General features: G+C 50.5%; 5 protein-coding genes across 5 annotated transcripts; all 5 read left to right on the top strand.

Annotated features, from left to right (window-relative positions):
* Positions 1 to 33: 33 nt before the first annotated feature.
* BDW70DRAFT_158349 (uncharacterized protein) lies at positions 34 to 4,698 on the top strand (the record flags this gene model as incomplete). The annotated part of the gene is made up of 6 exons (XM_073740496.1): positions 34 to 928; positions 980 to 1,363; positions 1,424 to 2,201; positions 2,253 to 3,109; positions 3,193 to 3,590; positions 3,649 to 4,698. The coding sequence occupies 6 exons, from the start codon at positions 34 to 36 to the stop codon at positions 4,696 to 4,698; spliced, it is 4,362 nt and encodes a 1,453-aa protein (XP_073597549.1).
* Positions 4,699 to 7,345: 2,647 nt separating this feature from the next.
* BDW70DRAFT_132982 (fructose-bisphosphate aldolase FBA1) lies at positions 7,346 to 9,178 on the top strand. Its single transcript, XM_073736248.1, has 5 exons — positions 7,346 to 7,439; positions 7,536 to 7,730; positions 7,782 to 7,892; positions 7,940 to 8,242; positions 8,295 to 9,178. Exons 2-5 carry the CDS (start codon positions 7,623 to 7,625, stop codon positions 8,853 to 8,855), a joined length of 1,083 nt encoding a protein of 360 aa, XP_073597548.1. The 5' UTR covers positions 7,346 to 7,439; positions 7,536 to 7,622; the 3' UTR covers positions 8,856 to 9,178.
* Positions 9,179 to 9,515: 337 nt separating this feature from the next.
* Positions 9,516 to 11,657, top strand: BDW70DRAFT_158347 (uncharacterized protein; the record flags this gene model as incomplete). The annotated part of the gene is made up of 10 exons (XM_073740495.1): positions 9,516 to 9,669; positions 9,736 to 9,775; positions 9,821 to 10,303; positions 10,355 to 10,479; positions 10,531 to 10,725; positions 10,785 to 11,023; positions 11,071 to 11,127; positions 11,188 to 11,271; positions 11,346 to 11,497; positions 11,561 to 11,657. The coding sequence occupies 10 exons, from the start codon at positions 9,516 to 9,518 to the stop codon at positions 11,655 to 11,657; spliced, it is 1,626 nt and encodes a 541-aa protein (XP_073597547.1).
* A 491-nt stretch (positions 11,658 to 12,148) lies between these two features.
* BDW70DRAFT_22381 (OSBP family protein) lies at positions 12,149 to 14,022 on the top strand. The gene is made up of 4 exons (XM_073743532.1): positions 12,149 to 12,471; positions 12,542 to 12,867; positions 12,914 to 12,968; positions 13,028 to 14,022. The coding sequence occupies exons 1-4, from the start codon at positions 12,403 to 12,405 to the stop codon at positions 13,823 to 13,825; spliced, it is 1,248 nt and encodes a 415-aa protein (XP_073597546.1). The 5' UTR covers positions 12,149 to 12,402; the 3' UTR covers positions 13,826 to 14,022.
* A 136-nt stretch (positions 14,023 to 14,158) lies between these two features.
* On the top strand, positions 14,159 to 15,901 carry BDW70DRAFT_166565 (tetratricopeptide repeat protein; the record flags this gene model as incomplete). Its single annotated transcript, XM_073742018.1, has 1 exon — positions 14,159 to 15,901. The coding sequence occupies one exon, from the start codon at positions 14,159 to 14,161 to the stop codon at positions 15,899 to 15,901; it is 1,743 nt and encodes a 580-aa protein (XP_073597545.1).
* Between the last annotated feature and the right edge of the window lie 782 nt (positions 15,902 to 16,683).

Below are 16,683 nucleotides of genomic sequence, written 5' to 3'. Positions count from 1 at the left end.
AGCGGTCCCCACGCCCACGATCTCAGGCCCACCATGGCTGCCGGCAATTACGACCTCGACTCGAACGATCCTTCAGATACGGCCCTGGATGGGGAGGGCAAAAATCCTACCGGAGCCGGCTTTTCCTCTGCGCATCCTCCGGCACCAAGGCCACGCTTGCCATACTTCAGACGACCATCTGGACCTCCACCACGGCCGCGTCTATATTCATCCTCGCCTCCAACGCCTGACCGTTCCCGTTCCAGCCCTCTATCCTCACCTCCACAAGTGGTGATTCCGGCCAGGAAGCCAACTGGCGGGATCCGTGGGAGGCTTAGCTGTATGCTTAATGCTTTGGGTAGCGCGCTAGGGCTCGGAAGGGATGGGGATGGGGATAAGGCAAGAGATAGTGCTAGGGTCGCTGCAAATTTCGACTCGGCTCTTATCGCAGCCGAGGAAGCTGAGACTGAAGTTGAGAATGCTGATGCAAATAAATATGGAGAGGGAGATGAAGGAAAAGACGAGGATCCACAGGAAAATGATAATGAAGGGGAGAGGGAAGAGGAGAACACAGTCAGAGATGAAGCTGGAGAGCAGAGGGAGACAAAGAACCTGGGCACGCAGTCAACAGGCACTGCCTGGAATTTTGCAGCCCCAGGAATGGGATATTACACGGAGAGTGAGGTAGCAGAAGAGTTGGAAGTTGGCAAAACCAAAATAAAACGAGTAACAGAAGAGGACGAAGACGAAGCGGACGAGGCGGGAGAGAAGCGAGCATCTGCCGAGTCGAATACGGACGGTCAGCTGCCGGAAACCGCAACTTCCCACCTCTACGGTCCAGACATCCCACTCCTGGAAATCGAGGACGGTGAGGTCCCTGTTGCAAGTCCTTCCCTTGCGAGTCCTACATCTAGCTGGTTATCGTCTGATGGTGTACTTCGATCTGCAGGTGTGGGCCTTTCCAGTTCAAGCGGATCTGTTGCTAACTGCAGGTGGTCAGCGACATTGCCAGTATACACCTCAAAGCCGCCAAAGCAAACAAATTTTGAAGAGTACCAACCCTTGGAAGACGCTGCTTCTCCAGATTGTGCGCCAATATCACCATCGTACGGTCTGGACCAACCGCATGTATTGCCGAGAGATGATAAAGACGGGGGAGCAGATGAAGGTCGAGGAGGGCAAGAAGAGCAAGAGCAAGAGCAAAAGGTGGGAAACCGACAGATAGGAACATCGGGAATTAATGGACCACTAGAGTTCAACATACTGAACTCCGGGATCCCAAACGGCTTTGATAGATTTCTTATAGAAGCCTCACGGCCGTCAACTATGCCGCTACCGACTGTTTATGGTCCATCTAGTCCTCTACTGGACCAGGAGCTACAAGGTGAGTCTGATTGCTTCTCTGCTGCGCTGAGATAGAGTGTTAACACCAGGTCTGAGCCAGTCTGGGAAGATGAAAACGAGCAGCCGCTCAGCGCTCAAGGAAAAGACGCAGCATTATTGTTTCGCGACCCAGACCGGCTGATTCCGTCTATCGAGGTCGACCACGACCATGACCACGACAGCCCTAATAGCTCTGACGGGTTGGATTTCCCTTACAGTCCTACTCCTCACCTCCCTAGAATCCCTACTGATCCTAATAGACACGGCACTAATGCCAACAATGACCAGTCAAAGAGACGCTCGGATAGCGCTACGGGCAGAGCCGGCGGTCCAACAAAACCATCCGACTATGACAGCTCTGACGGCCTCCACAATTTCCTAAGCGGCCGCCGCCCTTGGATCAAGCGTAATAACGGTAGCAGGGGCAATAAGGAAAATATCCCCTGGGGCCGAGCCAAAAGGGATAAGAAAATCGACAACAATCACAGGGATAGCCAACGGCAGCGGCCCAAACGTGTGTACTCTAAAGCCCTTTTCATTACTCACCTTTCAAGATTATGGGGTGCCGGCGATCTGTCGAGGGGTGCGTTCTCTCATTTCCCCATTACGGATCTTCCAGGGTCATACAGCATCCAGGGACCTACCACCGAGGTTGCCGAGGCGGATGTCGAGGAAGAACGAGGACGTGAGAAACGACAAGATGGAGTTCCGACTGATTCTCTGGAGGGTGGTCCTGGTGGTGCACTTGGAGAGGGTTATCCTAAGGGCGGTGGTTTTGCTGGTGGTGACCCTGATAATTCCCTTGGATATACCCCAGAGGGAGATAATGATCGGGACAGGTAAGTAAGACCTAAATCAATTATCTCGCTTCTAATCCTCACATCAGATAGATTTCCGGAAATGTCTCCAGACCCTCCGACTCCGGTAGAGTATCCTGAGAATCCGGTAGTTCCAGACTTCAGAGGTCAAACTTCAGAGATGTCTCCTGACCCTCCAACTCCGAGAGATGATCTCGAAATACCGGTTCCTCGCTATTTAACAATATCTCCTGATCCACCGACTCCAGTAGAGTTTCCTGAAACTCCAATTCCTCCAGAATTCGGGGATCATACTCCTGAAATGTCTCCTAACCCTCCAACCCCGAGAGAGGACCTTGAACAACCGGTTCCTGGAAATTCAACGATGTCTCCTGATCCTTCAGCCCCGTTAGAGTCTGCTGAAACCCAGCCTACAACGGTAGCTTCGACATTTCGTTGGTCAACTGCCCCTCTACTCCCACCTCCGACTCCGTCTCGGCCGGCGGTTACCCGACCTAGGCGTCATATAGCTCATGGTAAATCTGGGAACCCGACAGTTCCCGATGCATCTTCATCTAACTCTGGGCCCAGAGCATCTAAGCGTCGGAGAAAAAGAGGTCATGTGGAGGACAGGAACTATGTGAACGAGGAAGGAGAGGAAGATGACGTTAGCGGCGACGACGACAGGAATAGTTACGGCGGCGGTTATGATGCCCGAAAAGGGCCCTCAAGAGGCTCAGGCGGCAGGAAACGCAAATTGCCTTCCTCGTCCAGTCCTCTAACTACACAAAAAAGGGTGCTTAGGAACCGCACTATTGGTTTCTCAAATATAGGGGTAGGCGCAGCGGGATTGGGTGAAAAGAGAGCAGCAAGTCCATCAGATGCTGGAACGAATACAAAGAGGGCAAAACCAGGCACTCCAACTGCGTCTGATTCCAACAGATATGCTTGTATGTAATCTCTATCCTCCCACCCATTCCCACTCACTGCGTTTTGAAGAAGATGGCGGTAAGCTGACCGCCATCTCCTACAGCAACTTCCTTAGTAGAGAACAGCGTCCCCTCCACGAAGTGCTCAGTCTATGTGCTCGGAGAAAACGGAAACGGCCAGCTCGGTATGGGCAATGGTACTCCGGCTCAGTACAAGCAGCCTACCAAGAACACACAGCTACCGGATGTGGTACAGGTTGCGGCTGGTGGCGAACACTGCATTGCCCTCACTCATGACAACAAAATTTACACCTGGGGAGATAATAGCCATGGCCAGCTGGGAAGGCTTACGAACTCCATGACAGCTCAGATGCCAGGGGAGGTGGATTTTAGTGAAGTCAATTTACCCGATTACACAATATTTGCACAGGTCGTTGCAACAAGGAGCGCATGTTTCGTCCTTACGATGTTCGGTGATGTATATGGCTGGGGAACTTTCTCGGTACGGCGACAGCGTCTACATTAAATATGGCATAAGGCTGATCGACTGACTCTTACAGGAGGTTTACGAAGATGAGAACGGCAGACAACATTGTGAACCACTCGGCTTCCGCCATCAGTGCAAATGCCAACGCACCCCATTTCATATACAGGAACTCCAGAATGTCAAACGACTCGCCGCGGGCTCTGATCACGTTCTCGCCCAAATCTCCATACTTATTGGGGGCAATAGAGCTAGTAGCTCAGCGCCTAAAACGAAAGGATCAAGAGTCCGAAAACGCAAGGACACAGTAGCTGCTGATGACTCTTCCACCGGCGTCGGCACCATTGAAGATAGCGGCGCCACCAAAGTCAGAGACGTGGTCAGGTCCTGGGGTGCCTACAAAAGAGGCCAACTCGGCCGCACAGCTGCCAATATCGCCAACTGCCTCAACCCCCTCCTTTGTGACTTCTCTGGAAACAGCTCCCGCGCGATGAAAAATCCCGACAACGTAATCATTATCGGCTCAGGCAAATTCCACTCCTTCGTGATTAAGGAAAGCGGTGATATCCTTGCATGGGGTTACAACAAGTTTGCGCAGACGGCGTTCGTGCCCCCAGCAGCATCTGTGCTGAGACGCGACTTAAAGGTCGACAAACCCAGCACTGTGGCTAGCCTAAAAGGGCAGCGAGTCCATTGTTCCACCGGTGGCGTCGATTTCAGTGTTGCTCTTACGGCCGACGGCCGGTGTCTGAGCTGGGGATCGTTTCAAGATGGCGTTTGGAGTATTCCTGACACCGCTATGCCCGATGAACCCGACTTCAACAAGGTAGCTGGTCCCGGTGACGGTACACAGACCCCGGCCATCATAAAAGTGCCAACGTTTGTCCCAGGCATCAATGCCCATGATAAAAGGATCAAAATGGTTTCTGCGGGTTGGACACATACGATTGCCGTTACGAACGGCGGGAAAGCGCTTGGTTGGGGGTCGAATGATCACTACGAAATTCATCCGGACAAGACAAAACACCCCATCAATGACGCGGTGGAGATTCCGATGGAGGGCCTCAGGGTTGTGGAGGCTGCCGCGGGACGCTTCTTTACAATCCTGCTTGTTCAGTCTGAATAGGCTTTAAAGTGGGTTGGAACAGGTTTGCATATTCGCTGTATAAAATTGCATATGGCTGGCGTTTTAGGTCCGGTCTGGCTTGTCTGTTCATATAAAGGAACTGTATATTGATATAGACTAGACGCCTGTATATATGGATATCGTATATGGACAGAGATACCTCTTAATGTATATCTTATGAAATATTTTATATCAGGACCGTTGGGTAATAGGCTCCAATAAACCATCCAATCGGCTTTTATGTCATATCCTAGAGCCTGGTCCCAGATGTATAAAGAAACGAATAAGAGACGGGAACACTTGCAGAAACCTTGCAGAGAGAAATAGGATGAAGAAGCCCTGAGAAAAGAAAATTCTTGCTACATGTAACGCAGTGCTGCCTTCAGTCACTCGCAGCAGTTACGACATCATTAAATTTATTTGATCTCTTCCAATATCTGTACTGTACACTGAGATTGGGTACAGCTCCACTCTCGTTCTGGCTTTCGTAGCTAGTGGCTATTTGGCTCTTAAAAAACCTAGGAAATTAAGGAAACCGCTACCATGAAGCAAAGAAATTGAATTACCTGGATTTCCTATAGGCGCACACATATTTTACGCTTCTAACAAGAGCCCAACTCTCGTAATCAAGAACGAACCAAAAGCACAGACGAAGCCGAAACCACTGATTTGCATGCGGCCGTGTTGGTCTCGAACATACCTTTCATGGTACACGTTATAATTTTGGTCAAGTGCCTACAGTGCATAGCAAGAGCATGAGAAATTTCCAGTTAGACAGGCTTGCCTCACATAGCGGGCAACATTTTGTGGGAAGGTCCCTGTAAGAAGCTGTAGAAGCCCCCGACCTCGAGTAGCAAGCACTGGACGTGCTATACATGCTGTTGGATCTGTCTGAGCCGCGTCGGCCGTTCTATGGCAGCATATCCTCCTGAGAAAAGTAGTCGTGGTCATCGCCGTCTTAGAAATTGACATAGTGAGTCTCATTATCCGAGGAGGATGTACCAAGATCTGCTAAATCCAGACCAGTCTCTGTGAAATGGGCAGGCTTATAAAGGCCAATGTTATAGTCAAAACTCGCACAGAAAGGGCCAATGGCCGGAATCATAAGGGTTAGCATCAAGGTCGTTACATAGGCGTCTGCATAACTGTAGTCATAGCTGATATCAGGCAAGAGCCGCCAGGTTTGTCCGAGGTGATGCCGGTAATGAGACTATAGTTCCGGGTTGCATCATCATCAACATCGTTATCATTACATCCAACAAATCCTAATCTGTGAAGTGGTTGATAGGAATCGATTGCGGGACTCTGTAGTTTCTTAGATTCATTCAGTTCCCAGCTAAAGTCATCCATTTGCCGGACGAGGTCTGAAGACCTGATGACCGAAACGTCCGGATTGGCAAACAGAGTAGCACGCGAAACATGAGCAGTACGGGCTTCAATTGCTTTGACTAATATTCGACGGCCGGGACGTCCAGAGCCGTACTTGGATGAAGGATATTGATCCGCTAAAGTACCTAACTCACTGTTCATCTCCGTTGTTTCTGGCATACCCTGTAGTTAAATAAATAAGAGGAGCAATGGATATATATACTTGGCGCAGCAGAACATATCAAAAAGATCAGGTAGAAGACCCGATTTGATAGGATCCAAGGAGGGTTTATAGGACGCCGGAGCATCGATGTGTCACCATTGTATGACTCTTGTAGCAGAGTTCTGACGGAGAGCCGGTACGTTAAGACGGCGGCTGGGATCTCAGTTCCATGTTGCTGACCCTTAGGTATGTTGCCATAATGGCAGTGCAAATGCTCGATCTCGTGGCCCAGGTTGGAGCGGGATCCTCTCCTGCAGATTTGACTGAGTCAACTCCGTTGACATTGACCGAGGTCGAAGTAGTCATGCAGGAAACATAACCTCAGTAGTGGACTTCTTTTGAGGTTAGCTCATCAATCCAACCCATTACTCCTACCCACTATAATAAACACATGACCGATACTCAAACTGAGCGGACACTGGGCCATGGAAACAAGGCGTTCTCTCCGATCGACGACGAACGGACAGCCGGTTATCGGAGGTATATTCATTAAAAGCCGCCATCAAACGCTCTGCTATCGACCTGTGATTCCTGCCTTCCCAGGAGCCGTGAATAATCTCAGCCAACTCCGATATCTGCAACGTGTTTGGCACCAGCTGTGCTCCGAAACGCATGAATGGCGGAAAGACGACCCCGCTATTTTTCCGACGAAGCACGAAAGAAAAACGGAAATGGGTTAACTTTTTAGAGCTCAGCCGAGCTCTTCGTACCATGTCTTGCAACGACCCAGAACTGATAGCGAGACATCCACCAAACGTAAAACTTGAGGAAATCCTGATGCATTTCTTAACATAGAAGACGATAGTCTGCCTTCATAGCATAGTGTCGTAGATTGAGCTGTCGTCGTCACGGCGGGTGCATGATGTCATGTGATGGCGGGGAGTTTCGGGAGCTCTGGCCTGAGGCAACGGAAAGCGTCATAGTCGCCCAGCAAACCCCACCAGAGCAAGAGCTGGATCGGCAGCCAACTTGGAAGAACGAGCACGAGAACCGTCGAGAACGGAGCGGGCAGAGACGAAAACAGGAGGGGAGTCGGGTCAATGGCACATATTAATAAGGCCTTCATCCCCTCTGGCCTTTGATTTTGTCCCTTTCACATCCTGCCAGTATTAGTCGTAACATCACTCATACATCATTTCCCCACTGCCCGGTGAGTTCTTTGCCCCTCATTCCTTACTTAACCGCCGTATTCGTCGTTCGGTAAAGGCCTGGAGCTCAGACTTTCTTATTTCTAACTCCTTTCCAGCCTCCTTTCTTCTTCCTCTTTTCTTCCATCTCTCACAACTACATCCAAACCACTTCCTAATCACTTCCCACTACCTTTCAATTCACAATGGGTGTCCTCGAGAAGCTGTCCCGCAAGACCGGTGTCATCGTCGGTGATGACGTTCTCCGTCTCTTCGAGTACGCTCAGGAGCACAACTTCGCTATCCCCGCCATTGTACGTGCCTTTGATTGCCCAATTGCTTAGATGATTCTGACCACACTACAGAACGTCACCTCCTCTTCCACCGTCGTTGCCTGTCTCGAGGCTGCTCGCGACCAGAACTGCCCCGTTATCCTCCAGGTCTCCCAGGGTGGTGCTGCTTTCTTCGCCGGCAAGGTATGTTTTGAAGCTTCTTGGGACCGAGTCCGATCTAACTTGCGTAGGGCGTTAGCAACGATGGCCAGGCCGCTTCCATTGCCGGTGGTATCGCCGCTGCTCACTACATCCGCAGCATTGCCCCCAGCTACGGCATCCCCGTCGTTCTCCACACCGACCACTGCGCCAAGAAGCTCCTCCCCTGGCTCGATGGTCTGCTCGACGCCGATGAGGCTTACTTCAAGCAGCACGGCGAGCCCCTCTTCTCTTCCCACATGATTGATCTGTCTGAGGAGCCTGTCGACTACAACATCGACACCACCGCCAAGTACCTCAAGCGTGCTGCTCCCATGAAGCAGTGGCTCGAGATGGTAAGATTGCTTCGATCACGACCCAAATTGAATCCTCCGCTAATGGTCATAGGAAATCGGTATCACCGGTGGTGAGGAGGACGGTGTCAACAACGAGAGCGTTGATAACAACTCCCTTTACACCCAGCCTGAGGACATCCTCGCCATCCACAACGCCCTCTCCAAGATCAGCCCTTACTTCTCCATTGCCGCTGGTTTCGGTAATGTGCACGGTGTCTACAAGCCCGGCAACGTCCGTCTCCACCCTGAACTCCTCAGCAAGCACCAGGCCTACGTTAAGGAGCAGACTGGCTCCAAGAAGGACAAGCCCGTCTTCTTCGTCTTCCACGGCGGTTCCGGCTCCTCCAAGGAGGAGTACAAGGAGGCTATCAGCTACGGTGTCGTCAAGGTCAACCTCGACACTGACATGCAGTACGCCTACCTCAGCGGTGTCCGTGACTACATTCTCAACAAGAAGGACTACCTTATGTCGACTGTTGGCAACCCTGACGGCGAGGACAAGCCCAACAAGAAGTTCTTCGACCCCCGCGTGTGGGTTCGCGAGGGTGAGAAGACCATGAGCAAGCGTGTCCAGGTTGCTCTGGAGGACTTCAACACTGCTGGCAAGCTGTAAAGCATGCAAAATATTTTGGACATTCATGATTATACAGATATGAGGCGACGAGATACCAATGAAAGTGTATAGTCTAAAAGCAAAAAGTTGTTAGTAGATTTGGAGATGGCGTTGGCATGGTGTTGGCATGGTGTTGGCATAGCTTAAGACGATACCAAAATCATCGTTCAAAGTGAAAGAACAGTAGGCCAAATAGGTTGGTGAGCGAATATGTGTCGTGTGTTACATCCACTACACAAGCCGATAAGAGGTAGATTGTCGATAGCTTTTCCCGACTAGACCCGTATGGGCATAGCGCTAGGGAGCAGCATCTATAACTTATGGCTACAAAATGCTGCTGAATGTATCGAATGTCTTTTTGTTCAGTGTCAAGCAAGATGGTAGAAAAATGAAAAATATAAAGATGTCGATATTATTGCTTCATCGCCTGCCCAGTTCTGCCCAAAATCCTTCCACCACGTTCAGAAGATAAGACGGATCATCCAAGTCGACGCATGACCTTGCTGGGTTTACTCGAGCGGGGTTTGTGCATTGGAATGCTACGGTATCACTTCTTCACCCGGCCATCATGATTATTCCCGCCATCACTATCATCATCTCCCCTGTGGCCATTGCTGTCTCACATTGTGCAACAGCAGTCCAGCTTCGGGATACAGCGAGATGGCCTCGCATGTTACGGAGGACCCTCCAACTCTGGAGCAAATTGAAGCAGATCAAGACGAATATGATCGCCTGTTCACAGCAGAAGTGGACTCTCTCGATGTCCCAACGACGACTCGGCGGGAACTGTGGTCCTATTACCTTTACTACAATGGTAGACATGGACGATATTTCTGGTGCCCTTACAGTACTTCTACTGATCCACTCTCTTAACATCTAGGGGACAACGGAGTTGGCCCTCTTTCGTATACCCAAGCATTGTAAGGCCTTGTCCCATTCTCACACGAACAATCCTAACCGTCCAGGTTTCAATGGTCCCTTCACGGCGCCGGCTGGCAACCAGGGACCATGCCCCGGCAACCCTGCACCGATTCATCTCCTTGCGTAGTCCCTTGGGCCGGAGGGACACGAACCGTCTCCTCGATTGTGTTGATTGCCAATGGCCTCAGCTTCACCTTTATGACAATAATTTTCATCTGGCTCGGCAGTGCCGCAGACTACGGTTCTTTCGGGCGCTGGTTGCTCCTCGCTCTTACAGTCGTTTGCTGGGCTTTGCAGTACGGGACGCTTGCTATCAGAGAGCCGACTCAGTGGCCCGCCGCTATGGGGCTGTATATCGTGACGTATGTTGCGTATGGCGCTACGCTGGTGTTTTATGCCGCAATGTTCCCGAAGCTTGCGAGGTATATGCCGCATGTCAGGAAAGCGAGGGAGGAGGATTTGAGAGAGGGAAGGATCGATCGGAGGGATTATGAAGCTGTTGAGTCCTTGGAGAGGAATCATATTTCGTGAGCGTGGTTCTGTTTTTGATTTTTGATGTTACTGATGAGAATGTGCAGGAATATATCCACAGCACATAGTAATATCGGCTATTTGGCTGTGTTGCTTCTCAACCTGAGTGTTCTGTTGCCTATGCAGGGCAATAACTATGCGAATAATTTAGCCATCTGTCTAACGAACTCGTGTGCGCAATCTTCCTGCTTAGGTACTTAGTTTGCAACTAATATAGCGTCAGATTGGGTCGTCCTGGGGGTGTGGTGGTTCATCTTTCAGCAGAAAAGACCAGGCCCTAGAGTTCCAGAAGGCTCAAAATACGCAACAATCGGTTTTAAGCAAATCTGGCTAGCAATGAGGAAGATCCGGTCGCTCCCACAGATCCTTCTATACTATATCGCCTACTTTCTCCTCGCGGATGGGCTAAACACAACCGGTACAGACTTTTCTTGACCTTGAAAACCAGAAGAGCGCTAGATCTGAGACCTGATATAGGAACATTGGTATCAATCATCCAAAACGACTTCATCGACTTCTCATTCCTGCAACTCACCTACTTGGGCATATCGCAAGCTGTATGCTCCATCGCCTCCACATTCGGCTTTTGGTATTTCCAGAGACATTTCAAAGTCCGCACTAAACGTATGTTTCTCGTCACCAACTTCTTCACCGTTCTCATACCATTCTGGGGCATGCTGGGTCTTTGGACACATCGCATCGGTTATCATAACCGGGTAAGCTGCTATTTATTATGACTCTGATGATACTTATAGAAGTGCAGTGGGAATTCTACTTCTACAATGTCATATTTGGACTCTTTCAAGCTCCATACTACGCAGTACGTCCCATTACTGCTTCTTCCATTTCAATGTGTCTCTGGACTAATGCTTTCACGCAGTATGCCCAAACAATGATCAGCGAGCTGATGCCTCCTGGCTATGATAACATGTTTTTCGCGCTCTTCGGAATCACGAACCGTGCGGTGAGTCTCCTGAAACTATCAATCTGCTCTGGAGTTGCCAAGGAGCGCTGAACATGCTGATGCTCATAAATCAGTCATCTATAATCGGACCCAATGTCATTCAAGCAATCATCAACGATACGCAAAATAACTGGATGGGGTTCCCCTTCCTATTTGCTATTTGTGCCATGGCGATGATAGCGATTGCGCTCGTTGATGTTGAGAAGGGCCGTGAGAATGCAAGGAAGTTTGCAGAGGCACATAGGCAGAGGACTACTGTACGGGTTAGAACTGACGCATCGGATTCTAGGACAGGCGGGAAGGTAGCTTCTATCGGGGCTTCTGAAAGGATTGAAGAGATTGATAATGCTGACTGTCGCTACTCGGACACCGCAAGAGGTGATTGATCGATTGCATCAAAATGCCAGGCTTGCCAAGGCATCAGATAGGACCGGACAAGAACAGCCCAGTGCCAGTCTACAAGGATTTTGGGGCCGCATTAAGACTTAGACTAGAGCAGAAGCAGAGCCGCCTGACATTCGTGGTAGAGAAGCCCTTCACTGTACTTTGAGCAGACCAGAGTCTTTCGATTCCCGATGTCGCAGCCAGGTGGCTTTCGCCTCATACCCGATTTATTTCGTATATATTTCCACCACTCAAATGAATTCGGAAATTATGCTGACGACTGCTTCCCGCAAAGTCGCAGAAAACAGTCGCCAGCGATAATGCCAGGCACCTGCAGCCGTTTTCATCCTGAATTGGGACTAGATCACTTGATGCAACAGTGGTCGCGTCGGCGTCGTCATTGGGCTGTGTATGGAGTGGGAGTGGGGAGCGGTGGTGGATGACGTCGAGATCGGAGCTTCTGGCGACCCCGTTGGCATTTCTCAATTTCCCCAGAACACCTCCTTCCCCTGTTCCTTGCCCCATCTTGAATTCTGTCGTTGCGAGATATCTCGCCCTAGTCCGACTTTTGATTTACTATAGTCCTTTCCAAGTCTCATTCGTCCTTTCAGTCTTCCAGGATACTCTGGCCACGTCTGCACCTTCATTGCTTTGTGACACGCAAGCCCGGACTCAACGAAGTATTTCGATAGTTGATACCTCTTTAGACGCCTACAAACCTATAGCCACGGGTGAGCAACCGTAAACATGTCTTCCAAGGATACTGCCTCTGGCTTGCCAGCCCAGAACAAATCCACGTGGTCGAGCTTTCTCAAGGTACGCAGTTAACTTACCCGACCATCCCTGCAGCCGAGTCCGACAGCTGACATGAACTGCTCGGCACCAGTCAATCGCCTCGTTCAACGGTGACCTTTCTTCTCTGACTGCGCCTCCTTTCATCCTCTCCGGCACATCCCTCACCGAATACTCTGCCTACTGGGCCGAGCACCCCGCCCTATTTGTCGCCCCGGCACAGGAAGCCGACCCGGAGAAGCGAGCTCTCGCCGTTCTGAAATGGTTCCTTAGCACCCTTCGCCAACAGTACTGCAGTCGGAGCGAGAAACTAGGCAGTGAGAAGAAGCCTCTGAATCCGTTCCTCGGAGAGCTGTTTCTCGGCAAGTGGGATAGCGATGCGAATGTCGGCGAGACTACTTTGATTAGCGAACAAGTCAGGTGGGTGATTTGATCAGCAATGTGAGTATATTCGCTGATTGAGTAGTCACCATCCTCCAGCGACTGCTTATGCTATTTGGAATGAGAAGCATGGTGTTCAGGTTTGTCACTTTTGTCCACGTGTCACATTGAAATTCCAAGAAAACTAATCGAAACATAGCTGCAAGGATACAATGCGCAGAAGGCCTCATTTTCCAGCACTATTTACATCAAGCAGATTGGACATGCTTTGTATACCCTAACACCCCCCGGCGCCGACAAAAACGACCCAGCTCAGCAGGAAAAATATGTAATCACCCTCCCCGCCCTCCATGTCGAATCGCTGATCTACGGAAACCCCTTCATGGAACTCGAAAAGTCGACCTACATCGTCAGCAGTACCGGCTACATCTCGAAGATCAGCTATTCTGGGAAAGGCTGGGTGAGCGGCAAGAAGAATACCTTCACGGCTAGTCTATACAAAGAAAGCGAGGGCGAAAAGAAGCCCCTATACACCGTTGATGGGCAATGGTCTAATACCTTCACGATCAAGGACGCTCGAACCAAGAAAGACGTCGAGACTGTGTCAGTTCAGGATCTGCAAACCACCCCACTCACTCTTGCGCCTATTGAAGAACAGGACCTGTACGAAAGCCGCCGCGCCTGGAGCGACGTCGCAGCAAATATCGAAACAGGGAACATGGACGCCGTCTCCGCAGCCAAAGGCAAGATAGAGAATGCGCAGCGGGAGCTCCGCAAGGTCGAAAAGGCCGAAGGCCGCGAATGGGAGCGCCGCTTCTTCGAACGTATCGACGAGAACCAGGACCCGCAGTTCTTGGAGCTCGCGAGAAAGGCTGGATTGACCTCTTTGGAGAGCGACAAAACGGGCGGCGTTTGGCGATTCAGCCCAGAGAAAGCTGCCAACGCGAAGCCTCCGTATCACAAGGTCGGTGGAGAAGGCCTTGGTGTCTCAAACTGAAGTACAGGATATCAGTGGGTTATATACGGTTGATTATATTCGCTTCTTGTTCTTCTGTTACGACAAGATCGGGAACAGGCAAATTATAGATTCGTTTGGTTATGCTCTGGCTACGGGTGCCCCTGTACATAGTACAAAAGATAATGCTTTACTGGTGCAGTACATTTTGTAGGGTGCAATTGCTTGCACAAATAAACTACACAATACTGATAACATTCGTGAAGTCTATCGTATAACCTTGGTTGTACTGATTAGTCAAGCATAAGCAAGCTAGCCTAGAGAGATAAATATACCCCTCCCGCTCCTTATTCAACAAACAGATTTGCTTTCAACATGGCCATATCTCCCGTTTCAAAAAGAACAGAATACCCATTTGACTTGGGCACATTCGGCCGACCCATCACGACCACGAACCCCTCGGCCCAAACCTGGTTCAACCGCGGCCTCACCTGGGTCTACACCTTCAATCACAAAGAAGCAGTCACTTGCTTCGAGCAAGCAATCGCACATGATGAGCTCTGTGCAATCGCATATTGGGGTCTCGCATACGCTCTTGGACCGAACTACAACTTTACCTGGGAATTCTTCGGCGAGGACTTGAACGACATTGTTCGCCGCACATACGAGGCATCCAAGAAAGCACAGGACCTTGCGCAGTCTGCGACTCCTATTGAACAGGCACTCATCATGGCCATCCAAGCCCGGTTCGCAAGCGACAAACCCGCAGAAGATATGGAGCAATATGCGTCTCAGAACCGGGCGTATGCTGACGCCATGGAGAAGGTCTATCACGCCTTTGGAGACGATCTCGACGTCGCGGCATTATACGCAGACTCACTGATGAGTCTTACGCCGTGGAAACTATGGAATCTGAAGACAGGCCTTCCAATTCCAGGAGCGAGGACACTGGACGCAAAAAACGTGCTTGAAAGAGCACTGTGTGATAAAAATGCTGCTAATCACCCCGGCATCCTTCATTTCTACATCCACCTGATTGAGATGTCTCCAACGCCGGAACTAGGGTTGATCCCAGCCGATCATTTGCGCGAACTTGTCCCAGACTCTGGCCATGCAAACCACATGCCCTCACATCTGGACGTGCTGGTTGGAGACTACCGCGCCGCTATACGAGCGAACCAGCGCGCAACCATCGCCGATGAGAAATATCTGCACTATGAAGGCGCCATGAACTTCTATTCAAACTACCGCTTGCACAACTACCACACCCTTATCTACGCCGCCATGTTTGCGGGCCAGAAAGCCGTCGCCTTGGACGCAGTCGAGCGCATGGAGAAAACACTCCCAAAAGAGCTGTTAGTTAGTCTCGCGGATTTCGTAGAGGTGTATTTGTCCGTACGACCGCATGTGATGGTGCGGTTCGGCATGTGGAAGGAGATCATACGCGATTTGCCGGTCCCAGTCGATCAGGAGCTGTACTGTGTCACGACGGCAATGGTATACTACGCCAAGGGGGTTGCGCACGCAGCGACGGGGAATATCCAGGAGGCAAAGAGGTACCGAACACTGTACACAGCCGCCGCACAGTCGGTCCCAGAATCACGTCTCGACTTTCCCAACAAATGCACCGACATTCTGGTCATCGCGTCCGCAATGCTCGACGGGGAAATCGAGTACCGGGCTGGCAAATATGAAGCTGCATTCTCGCACCTCGCGCGCGCAATGCAGCTCGACGATAGCCTGGGCTATAGCGAGCCCTGGTCTTGGATGCAGCCTGCGCGGCACGCGTATGCGGCACTTCTCTTAGAGCAAAACCACGTAGAAGAGGCACTGGCTGTGTACAAAACTGACCTGGGGTTTGACAATTCTGTCATTAGGGCCAGACGGCACGCGAATAATGTGTGGGCTTTGAGAGGTTACCATGAATGCCTGCTGCGTCTTGGGAGGAGGGACGAGGCGGCTGTTATTGAGCCGCAGTTGACATTGGCTGTCGCCGTAGCGGACGTTGACGTTAGCAAGAGTTGTTTTTGTGCTAGGGCATCGGGAATGGAGACGGGCGAGCATGGATTGAGGGCGCCTGGTAAGGATGGTGATGGGAATGAAGCTTGTTGTCGGTGATTACATGAGTATTGTGAAGGGTCAAAAGACTATATACTGTAGCTGATTTTGAGTACTTCCAGAAACCGAACTACGTTGGTTCCAACGTATATCCATAGCCTCTCAGACAGTTTACTTGCTAATTGCTCTTGGGCCTAGGGATTACTATGTAGGCAGAAGTGAAGGATCTTGGCCCACTATATCTATCGGATTGCAGGACCAGCTAGAGATATGACACGAAATCATCTGCCTCAGCTTACTCATTGTAGTCACTTCCCTCAACCATTCGCTGGATGCCTGATTGCAGTCATTGGACGGTCTTAGGGCTAGGGATCTCCAACTCCAGCTCGCTAGCTTCCCGATCGTCCATTCAGGAACGATAGTGAGCCGGCGGTTTGGCCGGCGTTTACGTTGGTCTTCCCCACGCTAACGTAATCAACCACCGAACCGCGGATACCACCGAACCGCGGATTCTCAACCTATTTTATACTGTCTCTATTTAACGCGTCAAATATCATCACTAGTGTACAATATGCCTCTTTCTAAAGAATCGCGTATTCAGATGGCTATTTCAGCCTATCAGAACGGTCAAATTAAATCCGTTTTACGCGCTGCGCAGGTTTTTGCAGTCCCTGAAAATACTCTACGCGATCGGCTTCGTGGCACCAAATCACGATCAGAAACACGCGCCAACAGTCATAAATTAACCGAATTCGAAGAGGAATTGCTTTTAAAGCAATTATTAGATGCAGATATGCGAGGATTTCCAATTCGGCCGGAATTTCTGCGTGGAATGGCTCAAG

Source organism: Aspergillus foveolatus, assembly GCF_047715535.1.
Source record: "Aspergillus foveolatus strain CBS 279.81 unplaced genomic scaffold BDW70scaffold_14, whole genome shotgun sequence".
Classification (NCBI taxonomy): domain Eukaryota; kingdom Fungi; phylum Ascomycota; class Eurotiomycetes; order Eurotiales; family Aspergillaceae; genus Aspergillus; species Aspergillus foveolatus.
This window is presented reverse-complemented; position numbering and strand designations above follow the sequence as displayed.

What these genes read in the sequence shown, in the direction of transcription:
- BDW70DRAFT_132982 (XM_073736248.1), top strand. Translation starts at nt 7,623, where the DNA reads ATGGGTGTCCTCGAGAAGCTGTCCCGCAAGACCGGTGTCATCGTCGGT. An exon ending in ACTTCGCTATCCCCGCCATT is followed by an intron (nt 7,731 to 7,781) that starts GTACGTGCCTTT and finishes ACCACACTACAG; the next exon opens with AACGTCACCTCCTCTTCCAC. An exon ending in CTGCTTTCTTCGCCGGCAAG is followed by an intron (nt 7,893 to 7,939) that starts GTATGTTTTGAA and finishes TAACTTGCGTAG; the next exon opens with GGCGTTAGCAACGATGGCCA.
- BDW70DRAFT_22381 (XM_073743532.1), top strand. Translation starts at nt 12,403, where the DNA reads ATGTCTTCCAAGGATACTGCCTCTGGCTTGCCAGCCCAGAACAAATCC. An exon ending in TTGATTAGCGAACAAGTCAG is followed by an intron (nt 12,868 to 12,913) that starts GTGGGTGATTTG and finishes CTGATTGAGTAG; the next exon opens with TCACCATCCTCCAGCGACTG. An exon ending in ATGAGAAGCATGGTGTTCAG is followed by an intron (nt 12,969 to 13,027) that starts GTTTGTCACTTT and finishes ATCGAAACATAG; the next exon opens with CTGCAAGGATACAATGCGCA.